The sequence below is a fragment of the Grus americana genome, chromosome 3 (assembly GCF_028858705.1).
Source record: "Grus americana isolate bGruAme1 chromosome 3, bGruAme1.mat, whole genome shotgun sequence".
Lineage (NCBI taxonomy): Eukaryota > Metazoa > Chordata > Aves > Gruiformes > Gruidae > Grus > Grus americana.
In genome coordinates this window covers 117168544-117189056 of record NC_072854.1, presented here as the reverse complement: position 1 = coordinate 117189056, position 20513 = coordinate 117168544, and the positions used below count along the sequence as shown (strand labels likewise).

At 41.2% G+C, this 20513-nt stretch overlaps 3 protein-coding genes and 1 long non-coding RNA gene across 4 annotated transcripts in view; 2 read left to right on the top strand and 2 right to left on the bottom strand.

The window, feature by feature from the left end:
* Positions 1-3618, top strand: part of PPP3R1 (protein phosphatase 3 regulatory subunit B, alpha) — a 40420-nt gene extending 36802 nt beyond the window's left edge. Inside the window, exon 6 of the mRNA XM_054819674.1 lies at positions 1435-3618. Coding sequence (XP_054675649.1) covers positions 1435-1482 — 48 coding nt within the window. The 3' untranslated portion in view covers positions 1483-3618. The remainder of the gene's footprint in view (positions 1-1434) is intronic.
* Positions 3619-4947: 1329 nt separating this feature from the next.
* On the bottom strand, positions 4948-10141 carry PNO1 (partner of NOB1 homolog). Its single transcript, XM_054819672.1, has 7 exons — positions 9953-10141; positions 9660-9809; positions 7915-7998; positions 7271-7331; positions 6395-6512; positions 5782-5852; positions 4948-5331 (listed from the first exon to the last, which is right to left on the bottom strand). Exons 1-7 carry the CDS (start codon positions 10139-10141, stop codon positions 5264-5266), a joined length of 741 nt encoding a protein of 246 aa, XP_054675647.1. The 3' UTR covers positions 4948-5263.
* A 67-nt stretch (positions 10142-10208) lies between these two features.
* DNAAF10 (dynein axonemal assembly factor 10) lies at positions 10209-18351 on the top strand. The gene is made up of 8 exons (XM_054819673.1): positions 10209-10534; positions 11465-11565; positions 12608-12738; positions 13199-13300; positions 14563-14678; positions 15040-15174; positions 16592-16689; positions 17454-18351. Exons 1-8 carry the CDS (start codon positions 10346-10348, stop codon positions 17659-17661), a joined length of 1080 nt encoding a protein of 359 aa, XP_054675648.1. The 5' UTR covers positions 10209-10345; the 3' UTR covers positions 17662-18351.
* Positions 13116-20513, bottom strand: part of LOC129204189 (uncharacterized) — a 15996-nt gene continuing 8598 nt past the window's right edge. The window contains exon 3 of the long non-coding RNA XR_008576296.1: positions 13116-13255. This is a non-coding gene — a long non-coding RNA (uncharacterized LOC129204189). The remainder of the gene's footprint in view (positions 13256-20513) is intronic.

Genomic DNA, 20513 nt, shown 5'->3' with positions numbered 1-20513 from the left:
CCATCTGCAGAACAGAGAGATTTTACAAAGGCCAGGGTAGGGGGATTTGTGTCTGTTACAGGGAGGGTAACCCCTCAAGTGCTGCTCTTGAGAAAGGACAAACAGTTGAAAGGCACGTCTTAAAAACTTTGGCGTTTACTGAGCAGAATGCTTGAACGTAGCACTTGAGACTTGAAATAGTTGATTTTCACCCATGTTCTATATTTGTTTAATTAGTTGACAGCAAGTTTTAAATTCTCTCTTTAAAACAAAGTAAATGACACATTGAAACGTGAACATTTGAAAATCACAATAATGAGTGTTTACACACTAATTTGAAATGGTTTATTAATGAACATACACCTGGGTAGTGCAGTTTGAGTTGACAGGCACTCAAGCATTGCTTTTGTTTCCTATTCTTTGAATTTACAACTTCAATTCAAACATAACTTGTTAATACTCGTGGTCAATGTGAGTTTTTAAAAAAGGAAAAAAAAATGCCCTCCCCCAAACCATTAAGGTGAAAAGGTACTATTGTCTACTTTTTTTGGGGTAGAGTTTGGTTATTTTCATGGCATCGTGAAAACACGTGGTCATTTGCAAAGAACTCAGAGTTGCAGCCTGCCAACGTGTAGATTAGTGAAATATCTGTTTATTTCTTGCACTGGGCTGTCGTCTTCTGGCCATCCATCAAACGTGGTGTTATCCTTTCTTTTCTTTTGTTCTTGGGCCTCTGCCCAGGCTTCCTGTCTTGTATGACTGTTTGATTTCCCTCTACCTTTCTTTTTATATGTTTTTTGTTGACCTCCTGGGAAGACACCTTTCATTCCTACAATCTCTTACCCTCCTCTTCTTGCGTTTTGCCTTCTTTGAATTTTCTGCCATCTAGCTACAAAAATCCTTTTTTGTTCGTGGCATTTGGCCATACCATTTGGCCTTGAATTTTACTTCCACGTGATGAAAAGTTCCTCCGACATCACACCTTTCCTTTTCCTCTCTCTGTGCACGAATTGTACACCTTTGAACACTGGTAATTCTTTTTTTGGGTGCATGTGTTTTTGTCAGAAATCCTGCTGCCTTTCGTAAGGCCCTTGGCTTCTCACGTAAAGTCGCACAATTTTACAGGGCCTTTTAGAAGTAAAGGTAGCATTTCACTGAACATGCCGAAACATAATAGGAGGTCAGAATATGAGATGGGGTAGGAAAGCCCGAATGGTGTCATTTATACTTTTTTCGGGCCCTTGAGTGTATAAATTATACTAATATAGTGAGCTTGGGTAATACATAATTAATTTGCATATTGCATGGTACTTGTGAAATGTAAATTAGTTTGGAGAGGCCGGGGAAGTGCTGCAATGATGATTGACCTGAATGTGTCTTCTGAATAAAGTGTGTTCTTTGGCTCTTGATAACTTTCAATTCTTATCTATTTATGAATGCTTGCTTTTCTCCCAGGTCGTCGGAGGCCTAGATATCCACAAAAAAATGGTCGTAGATGTGTGACTCTGTAGGGCACCACCCAACACTTTTGCTTTCTTCTCCATCTCTGAAGATCTGCTCAAGACGTCCAGCAATGCTCTCTGTGTATTTAAATGGAAGTATTTTTCTCTGTGAAGCCACATTTTCCAACATGAGCCTCATGAAGCCAACTAAGTGTTATTGAACTTTTATTCTCTCAATAACTCAGTGTAGCACTTTAAAGTCTGAAGGACAGCAAAGATGGAAAGAGCATATCAGTGTGGTGGAGAAAGGGAAGGGGTTGGCTTTTTAATTTATTTTTCTTCATCTTTTATAACAAGGAAATATCTATCTATATATATATATGTGTGTGTGTATTTATATATAGATATATATGTAGCTTTCTATATGTAGTAGCTAGGTGGGCTTTAATTTAATATACTTGATTCAGAAACAAAACTAGAGTACAAAGTGCCAAGCAGAATATTAACAGTTCAATATATGGATATACATCCTTACTTTTATTTCACACAGTTTTATATATATAGTAGAAGAATGTAAAATTTTAACTGGGTGTTAGGTCAACTCTTTTCCTTTTCCTGTGACTGTTCAGATGTTTCTATATATTGACTGGCTGACAAAGCGTTGCTTCTTATTAATTCACCTTAATTACATTTTTTGTAACACAGGAGACTAAGTTTATTTATACCTGTTAATATATTACCAGGGACTGTGTCTCTTTGCTAAGTAACTTAGTACAGTTCTACTTAATATGAGAATATAGTTTAATGCTACTGCCAAGAACTAGCCCTCGTGTGCATACAGTAACTGCAGGCTGCTCTGATGGCCGCTAGATTTTCTCACCTAGGAACTGGGAGCAGTTACAGCTGTCCTGAAGTGAAGGCAAATCTGCTGTTCTGGATTCATTTTAGATAGAGCTGCTCAAGGCGTTAGATGCATTCGTGGTTTTCTCTTGTGCTTAGCTTAATGAAATTAGGATTGACGTAACTGTGCAGGATTCCCATCCACTTATTTTATACAGTACTTAGATTATCAAACATTCTTGCCATTTAAATTCTGTTGTTCCAACCACAATAGTTTCCCCTCTGCATTTAAAGAATACTACAGGTAGCATAAATAACTGGTAATATTTTATATATATATATGTATATAGGATTCATATGGGGGAAAATCTTGTTAACCTATGCCATAGAGGAGGAAAACTTCACACTGTCTAAATTTATACCTCTTGCGGTTCTCCAGTCCTTTGCCTGGAGAATTTTTTTCTTTTCTAGATTTGTCCATATCATGATTTGTAACGGATGGTAACTTGATACATTTGTGTGATATAAAAGTAGCGAGCCATGTTTTACAACTTTATATCATCCCTTCCCTTTTCTGCAATGGTACTATTGGCTGGAAGAAAAACATTTGCTAGATTTTTTAGGACAGTACATCTTTCCTGTATAGTAGTTTTTTCTATTAAAAAAAAATTGTTTTATAATCAGCAGTGGCAAGTGCAGGTTGTCTGAACCTACTTCAATTGAGCACCTGTCTGCCATAGCTGTTCCTTCAACTGAGTGCTGCACATCATGGGCTCTGTCTGAGAGAGAGAAATCCAGGTGCTTGGTGTCCTTGCATGACATGAAGTTTTGCATGTAGATCGATTTGAAATATTTCTCTTGTTTACATAATTTGCATAATTTAAAAGATAATGTTGCCAAACTTTGGTAAATGTTAATGTTCAAAACAAAAATCTCCACTACATGTAACTTTTCTTCCTCTGGATCAGTACGTGGCTTATAATCCCAGCCAGTGGTGGTATCTGTTCCAGTGTCAACTGCCATGTGCTCTGCTTCAAGGGGGAACGAGTCTTTTGTGAATTTTTTGTACATAAGTATTTGTTACAAACATTTTAGCAAATGCTTTCGATTTCTCTTACTTGCTTGTGCATATCTTGGCTGGCATTATAGAAATTAGTGCTAATGTTATTTCCTTAGGGGGATTGGAAGGGGAGGGATGAGGTTTGGTTTGGTGTTTTTTTTTTTTTTTTTTAGTTTGTGTGGGGAAAAATGATTTATGTTGAATGTTTAGTTTTTCCTCTGCATGCTACATCATATGTTGTGGGAACTATAAGAACCTTCATACTATATGAATACAAAATAAAATATTTGAATCTTGGCTGGGGTGCTTCAGTACTTACCTAGACCTTTCCCGTTCAACTTCGAGCAGCTCTGCACCATGCTCTGAAGAAAACTTGCTGTTCACAGGTTTTGTCCCCTGATTATAAAGAATTACTGAAAAACTGTAGAGGGGGCAGTCAGTCCTCTGAATACTTCCAGGCTTCGTTTCAGTGTTTCCAGACCACTTCTGTATTTTTTTTTTTCTTAAAGGCATATCTGGTTCTCTTTGCTACATGTCCAAATTGGATAAAATACCTTGTTTAAATCCTACTATGTTCAGAATGATTGTGGTAAGTGGAAGGTGGTTGAAAAAAAAAACCCAACAAAAAAAACCCCTAATGTAGGTGGGGAATGAAAGGCAGCTGCTTTCTCAAGGAAAGGTCTGAGACCTCTGCTGGTGAAAACAATCCTGCCTGGAGCAGGTATGTCCCTTCACAGAAGCTGTTTGCTGTTGCCCTTTGCGTTGCAGTTGTTTGCACCTTCTGTGTCCTGCCCTCTCCCTTTACTGCTTTTGGTGGGTATCAGTATGCACACCTGCTTTATGGTAAAGATCAGATTACTTTTGTGTGTCCTTCTCTTTCAAGTTAATGGAGATAAATGACAGAAGCAGCCAGCGAACAGAAAATATGCTGAGCAGGTCAGTGCAGGGTTTTGCCCTGAGCTGCACAAAATGTGCATGCTCTCCCCTATCAGGCTCAGACTGCTGACAGCTGTATGTTCAACTCACCAAGCCTTAGATCTTGGGCAACTGAAGGTTTGAATTAATTTGGCTATAATAATCATCCTGTACTACAAAGTGCTTGCGTTTTTGATAATCTCATTTCAGTTTTTACTTTTGTTCACAAACCTAAACTGTTTTGTGAAACACTTGGGCGGGGGAAAAAAGGGCCCACCTTTAAGTCGAATGAGGAGTGTGGCTGGGCTTTGGCATCTCTCCCCCTCCTCTACTGCATGCATGGAGCATTTTAGAGAGGAGACAGAGCAGTGGGGAGTTGTCTGTGCTCTGGTACACTGGCCAGTTTTCACCTGGAGACTCTTGGCTTTACTAGCCAGCCTTTACAGATCATTTGTGAGAATAAACACAGTTCATGTAGGTACAGATTCTAGGATTAAGTTTGAATACACAATTTCCCTCTTCTTGCCATTTCTGTGTGATACATTGTCCCTCAGCAGCAGAGACACCTTGGGCAGCCTGCTCTTGAACTTTGCGTTCCAGCTGACTCTTCCTTTTTCTAGGAAGATACTGATCCATGATGTGGATCATGGGTGGCTATGAACACCTAACTGTCCTGGTTCCTTTAGGCTCAAACTCAAAGGCTTTCCAAAGTTCTCACAGCAGTCTCTTTAATACTTTGATGTTCAGAAAATCAGTAATGAAACATGGTTTTGTTTGAGGATTTTAGATAAAATCAGGTACCCCTACTTCTGATATAGACACAACTGATTTACCATAACTTTTAATGACTATACAGAAATATTAAGTCTTTTCAAATGGGACATGCTGTCTGATTGTGCATTTCAATTTCAAAACAGTCCTGGTTTTCTTCTGGGCTTCCAAATCAAGCAGAAGTCTTGAGTGTTTGTGTAGCTCCAGAAACCACAACTCCCAGCCCCAGTCCTTGGTGGGACAGCCATGCTGCAGCTCAGAATCGTTCAGCTGCTCTGCTGGCCACTGCCCGAATATTGCCATAAACTTTTGATGGAGGACTTCCTGCAGAAGAAAGCACAAAGTCAGCAAACAAGGTAATGTGTGTCACAAACAGGTGTTTTGCTCTCCTGTCTGTTGTAAAAGTGGAGAAATAAGCCCATGGTCAAGGTTAGCTGCCTTGTCTATTGCTGCAAGAGCAGAGTAAAACTTCTGTCAGCTTTCTATAGACAGTGCATTCAAAGAGCCACTCAGGGAACACTGCAGCTAAATCTAAACCAGAAAGTCTGCCTTCTGCACCACGGAGGTGGTTTTGGAGCCAGAAACTGAGCCCTGGGCTCCCTGCTTCTTCCCCAAACCCTTCTCTTAAGGGCAACAAGACAGCTCCCAGCAAGCTACCTGCTCTGAATGCAGGTGTGGATGCACCAGGGAAGAAGGTAAGACCCACAGAAAGCAGTTTCTCAGACTGCAGGATCTATTTATATGTAATGGAGAAGATTAGATAACAGGACTTACCTAAAATTAAATTGCAAATTGCTGTTCGTGCCATTTTGATGTTCTGAAAAGATCCCAAAATATGAATTTTCCTGTAAAAAGCAAAATAGCTTTAGTTAATGGGAAAAAACCCTGCTCTGTGATTACATAGTTAACAGAGCATCTAAGCTGGAGGTGAGAGATAAACATGGGATTTCAGATGTGTGCCAGTTCCTTTTCCACAGTTGTAATTAAAAACCCCCAATGCTCAAAATCAGAAAACCTGCAACGCAGAACCTGTGCTCTTCTAAATCCTTTATAAAAATAGATTTATATTTTGCATATTTAAGTGTAGCAGCTTTAGGAAGAAAACATTGTTGCAGGGTTGGTGGATTCAACTTTGATTATTCATAAAAAGGAATTCTTATGCTGTGTAGAATCACTCAATTCTAGCTGTGCTGGTGACATTGTCATTGTTCTCAAGGTCAAATAAATACTCTAACAGTTAGTGTTCATTAAAAATAACAATTAAAAATTTATTTTACTACTGCTTTACCACAGTTTAAAAAAATTCAAGTTATCCTTGTTCCTGGAAGGAAGACATGAATTAATTTAGGGACTGTGCCTGCCTAGAAGGAAGTCAGTCAATACTTACGCATCAGCAAGAACTATTCGTGTCCTGGTTACATTTTCTATAGTGAATTTTGTTTTTCCGCCTTTCCCTGCTATTCTCCCGATTGCTCTTGACAGATGATCTCCTTTCAAAGGTTTGACTAAAATGAGAATTACATACTTGTTAAAACAGTGGTGGTGTGTATCTCTAATGATTCCTTGTTCAAGTGACTGGAAACCACTCATTAAGTAATATGAAAGCAACTTTACTATAGGTGAAATGTATGTATCTATATTCACCTATGTGACTAGAAGTGAATATAGATCTAGTGGTATATGACCATAGGCATCAGAGAGAGACTCTCATACAGAAGGCATCTTCTTCATTACTGAGCAATTACGATCAAGGAAAGAAAGAGAGCCAGAAAGCACACAGTTAACACCAGGAAAAGTTAAATAGATCAAGTTTAGATGCCGTTTTCCATGGAGTGTATTCCAAGAAGTCCCCCTAATACACAAAATGTTCCTGCTCTCTACTTCTCCTTGCTGTCAGCATATTAGGAGGAACAAAGCCTGTTCCAGTTTAGAAATCTACTGGACGTATTCCCCAAAACGCTCCATGTCACCTCTAAGTTTGAAACAACATTTATGCTGTGACAAGAAAAATCCAATCAACCTGACAAAGATTACATGCTTTTAAGGATGAAGGTTTGGGGGGGTTTGCTGGGACATCTTACAAAACTGACAATCCTTTCAAGCCACCTGTACCTAGACAATAATTTTATGTAGTGGCAGGAAGGTTTTCCTGATCCCTGGGGTAAGTGACAAGTGGAGCAGGGTGGGGGGGAAACTCAAACCAAAAAATGCATTTGTGGATGGTACATATGACTACTTGAACACTGCAGCAGAAAGTACTTACCATCTGTAACTTCAAACGATTCTAAAAAGAGATCATCTAATCTGATGAGAGCAAGAGCATCCTAAAATATTAAGAGATTTGTATCAGTATGAGTGTTACAGGACCACAACAGCTTCTGGATTTTTTTTTTTTACACCTATAAACAGATGCCATCAGTAGTATTTCCCTACTTATATCAAACAATAGTCAGCTAAAGTTAGATCAGCTATTTTTTCAATAGCAATATAAGTATTTATTTCCGTATCGAGAACCCTACACGTGCTCAGATGCCCCCACATTCACTGCAGACCCACCTATACTAGTGAAGTCAGAACAAGTCTGCAACAACATGCAGCCTGTACAATTCTGCAAAGTTTCTGTTGTCTCCAAGTAAAGTTTGAGTTTTGAACAGATGGATTGTTGTTGACTGGGACTAAAGCAAACATGTCCTCTGTTTCATAATTTTAATTATGTGCTGTTTGAAGATTACTTTTTTTTAATCCTGCATTAAGCTTAAGAAACTAGACTTCCAGTCAAAGAGATTTATTTTTAGAAAACCACCTAAGGGTTTTTTTATTTTTTGTTACTGTAATTTGCAGAGAGGCCAAAGACTTCATACAAATAAAATCTGATCAGTCTCACAGTGGAGCTGTTGGGAGACTCACCTCTACCTGAAACCCAAGTATAAATGCTTTCACAAAATCAGCTGCTTTTGTTAGAGCACTCAGATCCTTTGTCTCTTGACAAGTCTGCAAGACAAGAAGTTACATTTGCAAATTAAGACCATGCAAGTAGGGTCAGGGCTTGAAAAATCTAAGAGATGAGGCTACCCCTGAAAAAGCCACATTTAGGTAATGCTCCTATATTGTGTTTTACTGAAAGACCCAACTAATACACTTTGTGCTTTCTTATAATGTAGACCCTCAATGACAAGAATGCACCAGCTACCACAGTCTGTGTTTGGAGGGGGAGGGAAAAAGAGAAACTGCTGAAAGTCCCCACCACCAGTGACCAAGAACAACCTTTTTTATGAAAACAAAACAACAAAAAAAACCCCACCCAAACTAGACTGCAACACACAACAGCAGAGTAGTTTTATACTTTGGTTTTTTCCCCTGCCAGGAGAGGCCACAGGCTTTGCTGACAGGGCCATTCTTTCAGCTTGTGTTCTAAAACTGGGCCAAAGTATCCCTCTACTGCCAGTGGGAAAGTCTGTGTGCATCTGCATTTACAGAGCCTAACAGGGACACCTTGGAAAAGAGCAGTCTTCGAAGCTGTAAGAAAAGAAAAGCAGGAAACAATACTTAAGGAAGATGATTAGGCTGATGTCTAGAATATATCAAAGGTATTCTGAAATGTCATTTACAGCTTCCATGCCGTGTCAAAGAAATGACAAACTAATTTCAAAGTTTTCGGTTGTTTTATACTCGTGATAGATACGGGCAAAATTCAACCACCTTGATCAAGTACAGAACTATCCAATTTTCAACCAGACATCATCCGGTGTCAAAAAGCAGTGTTAAAAGTCCTGGGTTTTTCACCTGCAGAGTCATTCAGTGGCACTGCAAGAGTTCCTGCTCTGCCCTACCTTTTCCTACAAGTTATTTCTAAGAAATGTAAATAAGGGACAGTTCTGTCACCTGTCCTCTTAGTTGCTACCATCGAACTTGTGGTCAGATTTCAAGGTTAGGAAGCAAAATTTCTGTTGGTGTCTCTATTTGCACATGAGAACATCTCATACATCAACACTACTAATACAGTAACTCGTATGTCAAAGGCACAGCATGAGCTTCGGCTATACATTTAAAAACAGCTACTCTGAATATTCCTGAGAAGGAACAAGAATGAAGAATGAGCATTTACAAGATTAAGAATTATGTGTTGTTATCTGTACCCTATGCTATTTCAGGGCAATCCATTAAAGAAAAATCACAAGCAATTAAACTACAGGTCCTTCTGCCACAGACACAAGACAGTAGAATCAGTGGCCCCCTGAAAAAAAACCACTGTTAACTCAAAATTGTCACATAAGTATTTAGTAGCCTTAAATATCTGGAAAGCATTGCATTCCAAAATCACATCTAACACACAGACTAAGATTCTTCATTAATTCTTGAGTACATAATTTTCTCCTATAATAATTGAGCCCTCTCCCCAGTTTACACTGGCCCCTTTCAGAGGAGATTAACACTTTAAAATTTTACTTGCATTAACTACTTGCTTCTAAGCAATAACCGACAGATTTTATTCTGATCCTCGGTGAGGGTTTTCTGATTAGGTGAAACTACAGAGTTTCCATTTTTCCAAGCATGATCCAGGATTTAGAACGCTTCCCTCGTCTTTAACACACGGAACAAGCACACTTAGAGGAGAGGCACTGCATTCGGGGTATTAGCTGGGAAATCTTTACCTTGATTTCAACGTTTCTTGTTTTCAAGTTAAACCTGATCTGAAGTTGCAAGTGCTCCACGACAGGCGTGAATATTTTCATCCAGTTCTCCTTTAACGGAGTGTACCTGTTGGCCGGCACCGGGACCTTCCTAATTTCGCCTTTGCCAACCTAGAGGAGAAGAGAAGGTGGTGAACCAAGGGGAGGCCGAGAACCGAACGCCGTTCCCGGGACCAGAGGACTGCTCAGCCTCCCGCGGCAGCCCGGGCCCTCCCGGCCCCGGGGCCAGGTCGGTATCTTCCCGCCCAGCGTACCCCGAGCGCCTCAGCGGCCACCGGCGGGAAGGCCGGCCTCTTGCTGGGCCGCGGCTCCGACGTGTCCATGGCAGCCCCCGCCGGCGGCTGCTGCTCCTCCCCGCCCGCGGCCGCCCGCCGCTTCCGCCGGCCCCGCTTGGACAAGACACTGGTGAAGCCGCCCTCGTCTGCCGCCGTCTCGGCCTCCATGGCGGCGGCTGGAGAAGCCCTCAGAGGGGCTCGCGCTCCAACTATCACCCCGCTCCTACCGCGCGAGCCCACGTGCCTCCTCAGCAGCCGCCGGAAGGGGCCCAACGGCCACTTCCGCCCCGCCCGCCCGCTTCCGGCGGTGCCGGAGCGGGGCCGTCAGGCAACGGGGCAAACCCTCCCTGGGAGGGCGGTGGCGGCGGCGGGATGTCGTCGGCGGGGCTGGAGCGGCCGCAGCTGGTGGCGCACGTGCAGCAGGCGCTGAACTACACCCTGTTCGACTGCAAGTGGGTGCCCCGCAGCGCGCGCCTCCTCTGCCTGGGCAGCGCCGCGCGCGGCACCGGCATCCTCCAGCTCTACGAGCTGCAGGGCGGGCGCCTGGCGCTGCTGCGGGAGGTGAGCGCCGGGGCGGGCGGCAGGCGTGCTGTGGTAACGCGGGGAGCCCCGGGGCGGCGGGAGGCGCCTCGGCCTGGGCGTTATCGATCCCCTCCCCGGGGACGAGGGCTGCTAGGCACTGCCGCGGCGGGGGGGGCGGCAGCCCAAGGCAACGCCGGCCCTCATCCCGCTCGGGAAGGGAGACCCGGGCGCTTGTCCGAAGTCAGCGGGACTCGCTAGCGGGAAAAAATGAGAAGAAAGTGACGGTATTGTGCATGGTTTGCGTCTTAAATTTGCTAATCCCGCAACTTGTGTCGCTCCGTTTACTCACGCGAGCCTGGCATGCGTGCGTTGGTTTGTTGTCATGGTTTGCGTTACGGGGAACGCCGGAGACTCTGGACTCTGGCTGTGCTTAGGTTTTGGGGTTGGTTTTCTTTTTTTTTTTTTTTTTTAAACTCCAACAGACCTTTGAGGATTTGCAGATTTTCAGAGGTAACAGCGCCTCAGTTGTATAAAGACCCCCAGGGCCACAGGCGAATAAACTTTCTCAGCTAACGCAGTTCCGTAGGGACGGGCACTGAAAGCGCGTACGTGACACTTGCTGCGGATTAACAGCAGGAACGGCTTCGTTGTCCTTTTCCCGGCGTACCGGCACGGCTCTGGGAAGAGCTGGGATTCTCTCTGCCTTACATTTGCAAATCAGTAGAGACAGCAGCCTCTCTGAGGTGCGAGGTTTAAGACCATTAAAGTCTCAGCATTTCTGTGCACAAAGAAATAAACACAAAGTGTAATTTGCCTTTGATAGCACCTTGATTGTATTTTACCCCAAATATCCTCTGTACGTTTCACTGAAATCTGCCACTCCTTGGACTCTCAAGAAACTGCTATTGCAGCATGTGGTTGTGTTGCTTTTCTCCATGTGCTGACACAGAATGTATCCTCTTTTAAAAGATTGAAAAGGCTAAACCTATAAAATGTGGAACTTTTGGTGCTACATCTCTGCAGCAAAGATACTTAGCTACAGGAGATTTCGGTGGTAACCTTAACATATGGTAAGCACGGATATTCTTTCGAAGCTTTTTCATTTGATGTTTTGTGTGTCTGTATGTTTCTGTATGGCTTTTGTATAAAATTCTCTCTGTGATTGGGACCCAATCATAAGCTTTGCTGGCTACTCCACGGGGACATGTCCGTTTTGTAAAAACGACGTGAATTCTGCATAACTGTTTAATTCAGTGCTGTTTCACTTGCATCTTCTGTGTGCAGCTACAAAAACCCGTTAAACTTTTTCTATGTCCTCTTCTGAAAAGAGGCTTTTGAACAGATGCACAAGTACAAATAGAATCATAGAATCGTTTAGATTGGAAAAGACCTTTAACATCATCAAGTCCAACCGTTATATAAATAAATAACCATCTTATAAATAAGAGGTGGTGTTCAACCTAAATTTGATGTCTAGATTAAATACATATTTTTAATCTTGAAGTTTCAAATGTGGGGGGTTTTTTAGGTCCCTAAATAATTCATGTAATTAATTTGTGTAGGTAAATTTATTATCAAATAAGGTTATAGGATCAAAAGATTGTAAAAAACATTATTATTATTATTGTTATTGTTGTTATCCTTCCCAAGGAACTATTCATTCTATTTTGTTGGACTACCAAGAATGACAGGGATGAGTCCCTAGTTGAAAGGGGATACAAAACTTCAAGCAGTAGTCAGAGCTAGCTGGGGATGGATGAAAAAGGTGGTCGTATATACTTACTGAAAGTAGAGCAAATTGGAGCATTCTGATCCATAGCGTGTTCATTTTGAGCCCAAGATAAAAACTGGTTCTTAAGGGTTGCTGTGGTGAATCCCACAACTGCCTTTACGAACAGGGAAGTCCAGAACAGAGCAAAAACTTTCAGACCAGCCTAAAGCAATAGCCAAGAAAGAATCAAAGACTCGTGGTTCTTAATGGTGATATCCATATTTTGTTCCCACTGTTAATCTGAGCTTAGATAATTTGTGCTCAAGCTTCCTCTCATTTTTATATGAATCCTGAGTGTCAAGGAAAATGCCATGTTATCTGTTCTTTTCTTTCTTGCCTAGGAATTTAGAAGCTCCTGAAATACCAGTGTATTCTGTGAAAGGTCATAAGGAAATCATAAACAGTATAGATGGTGTAGGTGGCTTAGGAATTGGGGAAGGTGCACCAGAAATTGTGACTGGCAGTCGAGATGGTGAGTTAGTGAACTCTGAAAGTATTTTCAGTTATTCTGAGAAAGTAGTCTGCAAGCTTTGATGGCAGGTTGCAGTCTGCCATCTGAACTAGTTACAAATCTGTTGCAACTAGTTCTTCATACGCTGTCTTTTGAATCTTGCTTGGGACAAATTTTCTCTAATTCTTTTAGAAGCTGTAGATGAGCAAAAGATACTGTTGTTCACTGAGCATGTGACAGAAGAAATACAAAGCAGAATAAATGCAAAATATCAGCTAAAGAAAACATCCTTAACAAATACTTTTGCTTTATTTCTGTTTTATTTTTTTCTATCTGCTAAACACAGTCTGGTTTTCTGGAATTGAAAGAGGTGCTCCTGTGTTTTGAATGATCAGGCTGAAAAGCAAAGGCCTTCCCTGGGAATATGAATGCAACGTGACAGCGTCTCCATAATACAAAATCCGTTGTCCTTCTTTCACAGGAACTGTGAAGGTATGGGACCCAAGACAGAAAGATACTCCAGTTGCTAACATGGAACCTGTACAGGGGGAGAGCAAAAGAGACTGCTGGACAGTAGCATTTGGTAACTTATCAGATTATAACCATTCCTCCCTCTAATATGACTGCTTTGACGATTATCAAGGTATTTCAGGATGTTATGGAATAGTTTATTTTGTACGACCAATCAGTAGCAGGTTTTGCTTCTTAACGTTGTCAAATTTATGTGTTTTTAATGTGTTTTTCAAAAGAAGCCAGTTCTGTGATGACTGGGTTTTGGACTTGTTCTCTTATCACCTTTGGTCAATCATTTCACAGATAAGCTACGCAAGCTTTATTTCTACAGCTAGGAATGTAAAAATAGTATATCCAGCTGCGTTGCAGCTATCAAGCCTTAAGGCATTAATTTAAGAGAAGATCCTTGAAGCTAAGAGCTAATTAAAGACAACAGAGATGCTTCATGTGTGCTCTGCATTTTTCCTTTGGAGAGAACAAGCTGCTTGTGTTCTAGACAAGCTGGTATTTCTGGATCAGCTCCATTTTTTGCCTCCAGAGTCAGGGAGTGAGTTTTACAAACTGCTAATAAGTGCATAGATTATAATAACAAAATTGATGGTAATGAGAGGACATTTCCTGGCAAGTAGGTGCAACTGTAATGCTTATTGCTACTGATATCTTCGTCTTCTGCTTTGATGAATGGAGAAGAAAGTGGCCTCATATTTTCTTTAATTTTCTTTTGAGTTACTGAAGCTTGAGCCAAGGCCAGGTTCATCTTGAACTCTGTGCCCTGGGCTAACTTCTTTCAGACACTGATGTGCTTCCTTGATCCTGTCAGCTGAGAGTTTTTGGAGGCAGGCTTCTGCATCTGCCTGGTGATGGCCATGGTAATGCCCAGGGCCTCCCTACGAGTGCATCTGCAGAAAAGTCGTCTTGTCCAACTAACGTTTCATGCTTGAGAGGCTGGTTAAGGAACTGCTGAACCACTTTCTGCCCCGGTGCCATGGTGTTGTCTGGGGAGCATGATTTATAGCAGATGAAGATTTAGAGAAGGAATCTACTTGTATAGGTTTACGAGAACAGTGCGTAGTACTTGTACTGCCTAAACCACGCAGACTCTGGCAGGAGAGAAATTTTGTTCATATTTTTAACAGAAACAGAATACCAGTTTTGAAGCTGTATTTTCAGTACCTTTCGGGTTTGAAAACCAGCCTGTTCATTAAATCTTAATATACCAATAGTAATCTATTTCTGGCATAAATGTAAGTTGAAATTGCAGGCTTAGGAGGTCTGAAATTTACAGACTAAAGAGGGTTATGGTATTCTGACTAATTCTTCCTCTGTGTCCAGGCAATGCTTACAATCAAGAGGAACGTGTTGTATGTGCTGGATATGACAATGGGGACATTAAATTGTTTGACTTAAAAACCATGTCACTACGATGGGAGACCAACATTAAGAATGGGGTAAGGAAACCATAAAAGTGTTTTTCATTCCAGCTGCTTTGCAGGATGGAAAAATTAAATGGCCTCTGTCTAACTGAAATCTACGCAGAAGACATTTCTGCTGAGATTGTACCAAGGAATAATTTTCTTGAAGTTCAGCAAATTGTACCCCTCAAGTTCTTGGTCTGGATAGCATGAGGTATTTTACCAGGAAACTATCACAGTGGATTTGTTCTCAGCTTATCTTGTTATTTCCAAGTTGGTGGTGATGTCATTGTAAAAAATAACCAACGATGAATATGTATTTACAAATCACAACCTCCCCATTTTTTTAGGAGCTGCTAAATGTCAGGGCTGAATGTATTTGTTTTAATATTTCCAGGTTTGCAGTGTGGAGTTTGACAGAAAAGATGTAAATATGAACAAGCTAGTGGCCACATCGCTTGAGGGAAAATTTCATGTTTTCGATATGAGAACTCAGCATCCAACCAAAGGTTTTGCTTCCGTTTCAGAGAAGGTACGGGGAGACAGAGAATTTCTTACTAAGACATGAACTATTTGAATATATGCTGTCAATGTACTGCAGGTCTAAAACTATTGTATTTGATAGGTAATCGATGCCCAGGTGACTGGGGCACAAGCTGTGTGGTAGTGTGTGGCCCCAGTTGCAGGCAGTGAAAGGGCTCCTGTGTGTCCTGCTGCCAGTGCTCACCCGGGTTTCATCCCTTTTATAACCTGGTATTTCAGCTTCTTTGGGTCCTGTTGCACCTCTGCGCGCTTAGCCGTGCCCCTAGTCTGGGAGTCATGTTTATTGGAGGCTGTATTAAATTGTGATGAGTACACACATTCGAATCTTAAATATATCCCAAAACAAAGTGAGCCCTCTGCAAATACTTTTCATCCTGCAGTCACCAGACCTCATATGAAATCATTACTTCAGAACCAAACATTTCTGGATTGGGATACTGAGAGTGAGTGAAAGGATATATAGGAGAGACTTAGTGGCCTGGAGGCCGTTAAATACGGAGAACTCCTACAACATTTTTTCTTCAATGTGTGACCACTGCATTGATTAATCTAAGTTCTTTATAAAGCATTATTATTATTGTTGTTGTTGTTATTATATTTTAGTGATCAAAATCTGATAATTAGAGAAAAGGAACTTTTGTGGTGAAGTTCTCCAGGACAACCTAAATTCGAAAAAGCTGTTTCAACCTAATATCTTTTAAATTAATATTTTTCCATACCACCATTCAAAGCAGATAAGATGTTGGAAGGACTTTGGTTAGTTAACACAAAAGTATTTACTGAATTAGTGTTTGTAATAATCAAAATGTGAAAATGGAATTTCTTGGACATTTACAGACAGGCATTAAGTCAGAGTATGTGTGTTGGGGTTTTTCCCGTAAGTGATTTCTGTTGTTCTGTGATCTTGCTGTGCCCTGGCTGAGATTTACATTTGCAGATTGTTAGTTGTGTTTGCACAGTGTTTGTAGTATATTCCCTTCCAGTAATGATTTTAAGAGATGTCAGACAGGGAAATTAACCTTGTCGTGGGTGACTGTGTCACCTAACAGCCTGGGAATCTTGTAGTTCTAGAGCAGCCCCAAAAGATGTGCTTATGCAGCCGCTCTGCTTCTCTTGAACCCTGCTCATATGGCCAGTCCTGAAGAAGCTGAAGTACTACTGAGTGGTAGCTTTGGCAGGGTGCTGCCGTATCCCTGCGGAAGAACAGTGTGAGATCTGGCCACTCCTGTGGCAGCAGGTCACAAGGCCAGAGGAAGGGAAGGTACCTCAGAACAGACGTCCCAATATGCACCACGAGAAGGCAGGGTTCTCTTCATACAAGTGATTGCTGTTTTAAGATTCTGCGTCCTTTCTTGTGAAGCCCGTCTGTAACTGACTTCAGTACAATGCTGGGGTTTTTTTATTAGGCGCAAAAATCTACCATATGGCAGGTTCGGCACCTACCACAGAACAGAGATGTATTTATGACGAGTGGAGGAGCTGGGAGCCTTCATCTCTGGAAATAGTAAGTGATCACTCTCCAGCCTGCAACAGGGGGAATAAGAAACCAACCATTCAATGTTTTAAGAAAGAATCTTCCTGAAAATGATGAGTGGGGGTCCTGCTTCCAACCTCAGAATATCTAGTTAAAATTACTGCTTACAAATGCAGTAGAAAGGGTGATTTCAGGATTCCAGATCAAGTACTAACACTGAATTAATCCCTAAAAGAATGTGACAACAGCACAGGTGAATTTTGCCTTTGTCGCTTTTCTTAACATAATCAACATCTAATTATATCCTCAGTTAACAAGGTGATAAATGGGAGAAAACTGATTTCTTAAAATTCTCATATGGTAGCAGTTGTGTCTGAGAAGAATATTGAAAGCCTAGATTTTTAATCATTCTTAAATTTACATCTTCTTACATTAAATGGCAAAATAATTTAATCATCCTAAATGCAGTGAAGTAGGTGCATTAAATTTCAGAGGGATAGCTGAGATGAAATTTGCTTGCCTGTGGCAAAAGCCAAACAGTTAAAAAATGAAGGGGAATAGGAGAGAGGTGTCAGGATTCAAAACTTCCTGCCTTACTTTTTCTTTCATGAAATATTTACTAAGTATGCAGTATGGATATAGCTGGATATGATTATTCATGATTTTTAAGACATTTATTTGCCTTATCTTGAGAACAGAGGAAACCTTTCTCCTGTGTTCTTTTTAAAATAAAAAGGATAATGTGTTTTTATTAGTAAAATTATAAGTGCATGTTTTACTTTTCTTCTTGCCAGTGAGTACCCAGCTCAGCGCTCGAAGAAGGATTCTGAAGGAGCTGAGATGGGGGTGGCAGGCTCAGTCAGCCTCCTGCAGAATGTGACTCTGTCAACACAGCCAATTTCTAGCCTAGACTGGAGCCCTGACAAAAAGGGACTGTGTGTTTGTGGTGCCTTTGACCAAACTGTGAGGGTACTGATAGTTACCAAGCTTAACAAAGTTTGACAGGAAAACTAGAATTTCTGACGAGAAAGCAATATAGTTTGCAGTCTGTAAATATGGAAGGGAGAGTCCTCCTGTTTCTAATTTAATTTCTCCCTTATTAAAACTGGATTAAAGAAATAGAAACCAGATCTTTCTATTGAAAGTTCAGATACATGCAGTTGGACTTGTTGGACTGTGCTGCAATGAGTTGGAAGTTGCCTGGGCACAAAACTTTTACCTTCTAGAAATGTGAATTTACATTTAAAATAAAATGTGCCTTTGTGCTAACGCAACCTGTAATTTCAGAAGTTGCTTTAAATTGTTTGTGTTCAGTTTAATTGCAGTGCATATCTGTTCACACTTGTTAAATGGTTTGGCTTTTTTATATATAGTATTGTCCATATGCATTCATGCAATGGAAACTGCTATGTACTCCCTCACAGAAACTCTTTGTGTTATTGGTTAGATTAATCAGAATGTTTGTTAATGTGATTCGTTCATACGCTATAGAAACTATAATGAATACTGAAATATTCAGGTTTAATGGAGTAAGCTTTTTATTGAAGATCATATTGAAATTAAACTATTGAGTAAAATGCACTGGTTTATTATTTTAGTTTGGTTTTGTAACAACTTTTTATGTTCTGTTCGTTTTATATCTGTTTGTAATCTGGTATTCTCCAAATAAAATTATATGGAGTGTTGTCTTAATATGAACAAAGTATGTTATTCAAACATCCAGAGATTTAGAGAAGGAATGTACTTGCATAGGTTTACAAGAACAGTGTGCAGTACTTAGATAAAACTTACTCATTTTGCAGCAAAAGTTACTAAAACTTACCTCCATTGTGAAAAACTTTATAAGGTAGCCAAAGTACTTTTTTTAACAGATTAAGTATTTCTTCAAAACCTGATGTGACAGAGTAGCTTTGTTACTGTAGTTTCACCTGAACTTCTCTTTGTAATTCCCCTTATCTCCAGTGCGTTTCTTTTGTGATTTTACCAGTGTGTGCTGCTGCCAGTTTTTAGCAGGCACATCCAGTTACTGTCCTCTGTGGATGTACGGTGGGGGCTTTCTTAATTTCAGTAAGCTCTAGTGATTTCATTTGTCATTTCTTTGGTATTCACTTTCAGCTGACTTGTATGTGCATATGCAAATTTCAGCTAAAAGCATTCAACTAATTCTGAAACCAGATTGTCATGGGAAAATGTTGGCTTTGTCCAGGTTAACTACAAAAAAAGCCATTGTGTGGCCATTTGCAAAGATCTGTTTTCTCAGGCTTCAGAATGAGGAATTGGTATCTGACAAACTCAGGTGCATCACCTGCACTGTATCAAGCCTGGCCTTCCAGGGACTGCTCCTGAAAACTAGAGGCTGCTCTGGAGAGAGACAGAGAGGCAGGCAGGCAGGCGCTGGGGTATTATGTCTGTACTGGTCCTGCCACCAACTGGCGTCCAAGCAAGATGCAGGAGGAAGAGGAAACAGCCAAATACTGAAGGTTAAGGTAGGAAAAGTGGCAAGTAGGGGAAGCAGTGTGGAAGCCAGGGACTACTGAAAGTAGAAGGGGTGACTGTTGGAGAAGTGAGGAGCTGTAGTAGAAGGGTGACACTAAGGCTGGGATCAGGTAGTGAGAGATCGCAAACATGTAGACATGGCACTATGGGATGTCCTCAGGCTGCTGGGGCATAGCTCTAGAACCTTTACCAAAGCTGTCTTCAGTTTGCTGGGGACCAATGAGTTCTCTACTGCAGCAGGTCACATGCTACGGGGTTAGGTCTAAAAGGTCTGAATGTGCTGAGACATCCAAACTGGATCTTGCTATACTTCTATGCTACTACTGTGTTACAGTTATTTATAATAAGAAATTACAGTGTCTCACCAGCTTCCCAAAATCTAGAAACATTGCCCCTCCAAATAACATCTTGTGTCAGAAAAACTATATTGGGATAGCTAAATCACAAACTTAAAAGGGAAATGGAATGCAAATTTGCCTGTGTATTGTCAATCAGCTCTGTTTTGGAGAGCACGAGGTGACAAGCTCTAGACTGAGAGACTTCAGACTTTTTCTCTCAGATATCTAAGATTCCAGCTAAATACAAGTGGGATAAATTTGTCCCTATTAACTCCTGGGTATCTTAATTCATTAAACCAGCTGAGGAAAAATTGATCAGGCACCTGTGGGTAGAAGAGGCTCACAGGCTATTAAACCTTGTGGAACAGAGAAATCATTAATGCCTGTGTAGCAGAGGGGGGCCAGCAGGAAAATTGCAATAGACTATTACCCCATTGTGTCTGTGAAAGTCTGTGGTTTTAGTAGGTTACTAATACTCAGCTCTAGCCTGCCCTCAGTTTTAGCCTCTTTTATCTCAGGTTTAGCAATGGCAGGGATGAAAACACAGTAGTAACAAACTGGGAGATACCTGAAACTGTAACAAAAGCTTACTTCAAGAAAAGCTGCCCTTGTTTGACCAGTGGGAATCCATCCCCTTCTGAAGGAGGCATCTTGCTCAGCGGCTTGGCGCTGGGAAGATGCCCCAGCATGGCCAGAACCATGGGGATGCCCTGGTGAGGTAGGTTCCCAGTGCTGTGGGCCGGTACCAAAGCTGCTAAGGCTGAGCCCAGAATTTCAACATCCTTGAGCAAGGGCTAATGAGGTCTGTCTGTCTGACTTTGGTGCAGGTGTACAGGCAGGTTTCACTTTGGCTTGGCATGCAAATGGCAGGTTGTGTAGCATGCTGGATGTACATAGGTCTGAAAGTGCTCTTTCCAGGGATATAAGCCATATATTTGGTGGAAGGCAAAGACTTATGAGATCCAGCTGTCTTCCTTAAGACTTGATGGTTTGCTTTCAAGTGTAATATTCAGTGTATAT